This window comes from Sphaeroforma arctica (assembly GCF_001186125.1).
Source record: "Sphaeroforma arctica JP610 unplaced genomic scaffold supercont1.740, whole genome shotgun sequence".
In the NCBI taxonomy this organism is placed as follows: domain Eukaryota; class Ichthyosporea; order Ichthyophonida; genus Sphaeroforma; species Sphaeroforma arctica.
Genome location: NW_014039818.1, coordinates 1 through 2519, shown reverse-complemented (window position 1 = coordinate 2519; position 2519 = coordinate 1). Strand labels below are relative to the sequence as shown.

General features: G+C 43.9%; 1 protein-coding gene across 1 annotated transcript; it reads right to left on the bottom strand.

The window, feature by feature from the left end:
* Window positions 1-400: 400 nt before the first annotated feature.
* On the bottom strand, window positions 401-1314 carry SARC_08325 (hypothetical protein; the record flags this gene model as incomplete). Its single annotated transcript, XM_014297699.1, has 3 exons — window positions 401-774; window positions 808-991; window positions 1046-1314. Coding segments are annotated over 3 exons (827 nt in total), but the record flags the coding sequence as incomplete, so codon positions are not given.
* Between the last annotated feature and the right edge of the window lie 1205 nt (window positions 1315-2519).

Genomic DNA, 2519 nt, shown 5'->3' with positions numbered 1-2519 from the left:
TATATATATATATATATATATATATATATATATATATATAATATATATATATATATATATATATATATATATATATATATATATATATATATATATATATATGTAAATCCCCCTGACGTACCAAACTGACAGGGTGCTTTGCCATTACCCCAGTCGTGGTCGCGACAACACTTTACGCGTACCCAGACGGTTCCTGGACATGATTGGAACAGTGTCATTTGGACATTGTTGCGGTGGTAGACTGCGATTCGGCGTTCAAATCGTACTGGAGGTGAGAGCAATGGTTGGAGGTACCACGGGTGCTTCCGACACCAGCTGTCCAGCACCTTGTCCAGATGCTCCAGTTCACGCGGGGATGACATTGACTTGGGTTTTAGGGTTACATATTTTAATAATAATTTTAAATCGTCCGTTTTGACAGCTCTACGCCCGCTAGCGGCACAATCAGTTCCTTGGATGTCACGGTCACCAACATCGTCTTGCCGGTAATCTTGCGGATCTTCGACATGGTCGTCTGTGCAACCATGCGGGTGAGTTTGTCGATTGCCGACACCACAACCGGTTCGGGCTCGTGCTTGAGGCATAGGTCCAACATCAACTGTGCCCCCAGGTCCGTGTACTGCAGGATGCATGTGTACAGGCACGCCGCGACTATCATGCGTTCGTCGTGTGTGCGTAGCATGCGTACATAGGCCGTCTCGCTCATGAACCCACACAAATACCGGGCGGTGTTATCCCTAGACACACGGCTCTGGAACGCCAGCAGGGCCGGTGCTGGGCGTTGCTCACGACACTGCCTCTATACACCTGGGTTATCCGTCCGGCATACTCCTTCCGATACTATGGTGTCGGAGCGCTTGCAACTGCTGGAGTCCCGATTCGGAAAGCGGAGGATCAATCGCCGTGGCTTCCCGGTGTATGTTACGGTCGGCGACACTGCCGGCGGTGCGGACCAGGGGTTGCAGGCTGTGGTCCACAGTGGTAATCCCCCCTAAAACTACGACCAAGGGGGTGAGATCCGCCACCGCTGAGTGTAAACACAAACCTTAGGCCACCCGGGGGACAACACGTCGAGACGCCCACTATGCTGCTCAGCAACGACTGGCGTCGTAAACTCGCACTTCTCAACAATGACGATTGGTGCTGAAACGGTATGCGGGCTCGGCCGAGTATATTCACCAGGCCCAGCCACGGCGGTGATGGCACCGATATAGGCATCTGTAGAAATACAGCCTCCACAGTGGCCTTGTACGATATGGACCGGGGCAAGATGAGGCACCGGCAGCTCGAACGGTATATCCGTTCGAGTCTGGTCTGGGGGTTCAAAGTAGGTCCCGAAACGTCTCTTCTGTGCACACTCGAACGGTGATACCGTTCGAGTCTGCAATAGTGGTACGAATTAGGGCTCAAAACGTATCTTCCGGTAACACTCGAACGGTAGTACTTGTCCGCTCACATGTCCGGTTCAAGTGCACACAAAATTGCAAAAAACCACTGAATAATTGCAAAACACAAATTACAGTGTCAGAGCCCGAGACTGACGAAGCGAAATAATAATAATAATAAAAAGACCATTTTACATTTGGCATGAAATAAAGGCATATTTTGATTTGGCACGAAATAAAGGCATTTTTACATTTGGCATAAAAAATGGTAAATATGCCACTAAATATAGAGTATTTGGCTTTTAAACCCTTCATCACTACATCCTTACTCACATCATTTGCCAATTTATGCAGCATATCCACATAGTCATCATCCCTCAGCATAGGAACCATCCAGCGTGCACCATGCTGGTTCACTTTCTTAGCATTCCCATACTCACGCCGTTTTTGCCTAGAATCAATTTTCAACTTAGCTGCTGCCCTTGTAGAAATACGGCCTCCGGTCATTCTAAAATATCAAGATCAATTGAGATAATACATTGGTTTTTATTTGTATTTTAAATAATTTAATACAAACTCTTTTTCCAATATTTCCAAAGTGTTCTAAATGCACTTTGATGGCTCCAATAGCCTGAGTATTTGGTATGACTCATCTACTTGGATCTATTTGAGACATTAATAGATGTAGGATATTATAAACTAAATTTTATAATCTCCGAACTACTACTTATAGATTTTGGTCCTCCCGCCAATCTCCAAAATCCAATAAGTCTTTTTTTTTTTATAACTTTTTTTCAGATGGAACTTTATTTATATTTGCTAATGTATTAACGTGACTTACGTTATTATGTCTATCTACAAATTAGGCATGTGGTCATGAACACTTAGTACTTCTAGTGAAAATTATTCAATAAAGAACGGCTAGAGGTACGCCCTGTGTGATCGAGGATATTGAGGCTCTTAACAAGAGGCAGTCCCGATCATTCTTACACAAGCTACCACTGCTAAATCCTAACTGACTAAATTGTATTTTAGTTTAATATAGTTTGAAACCTAGTAATTTCCATCGAAGTTTACATATTTTTTTTCAGTTATTTAGTAGTTACAGTAGTGTACTGCTTCTAGACTGTCTAG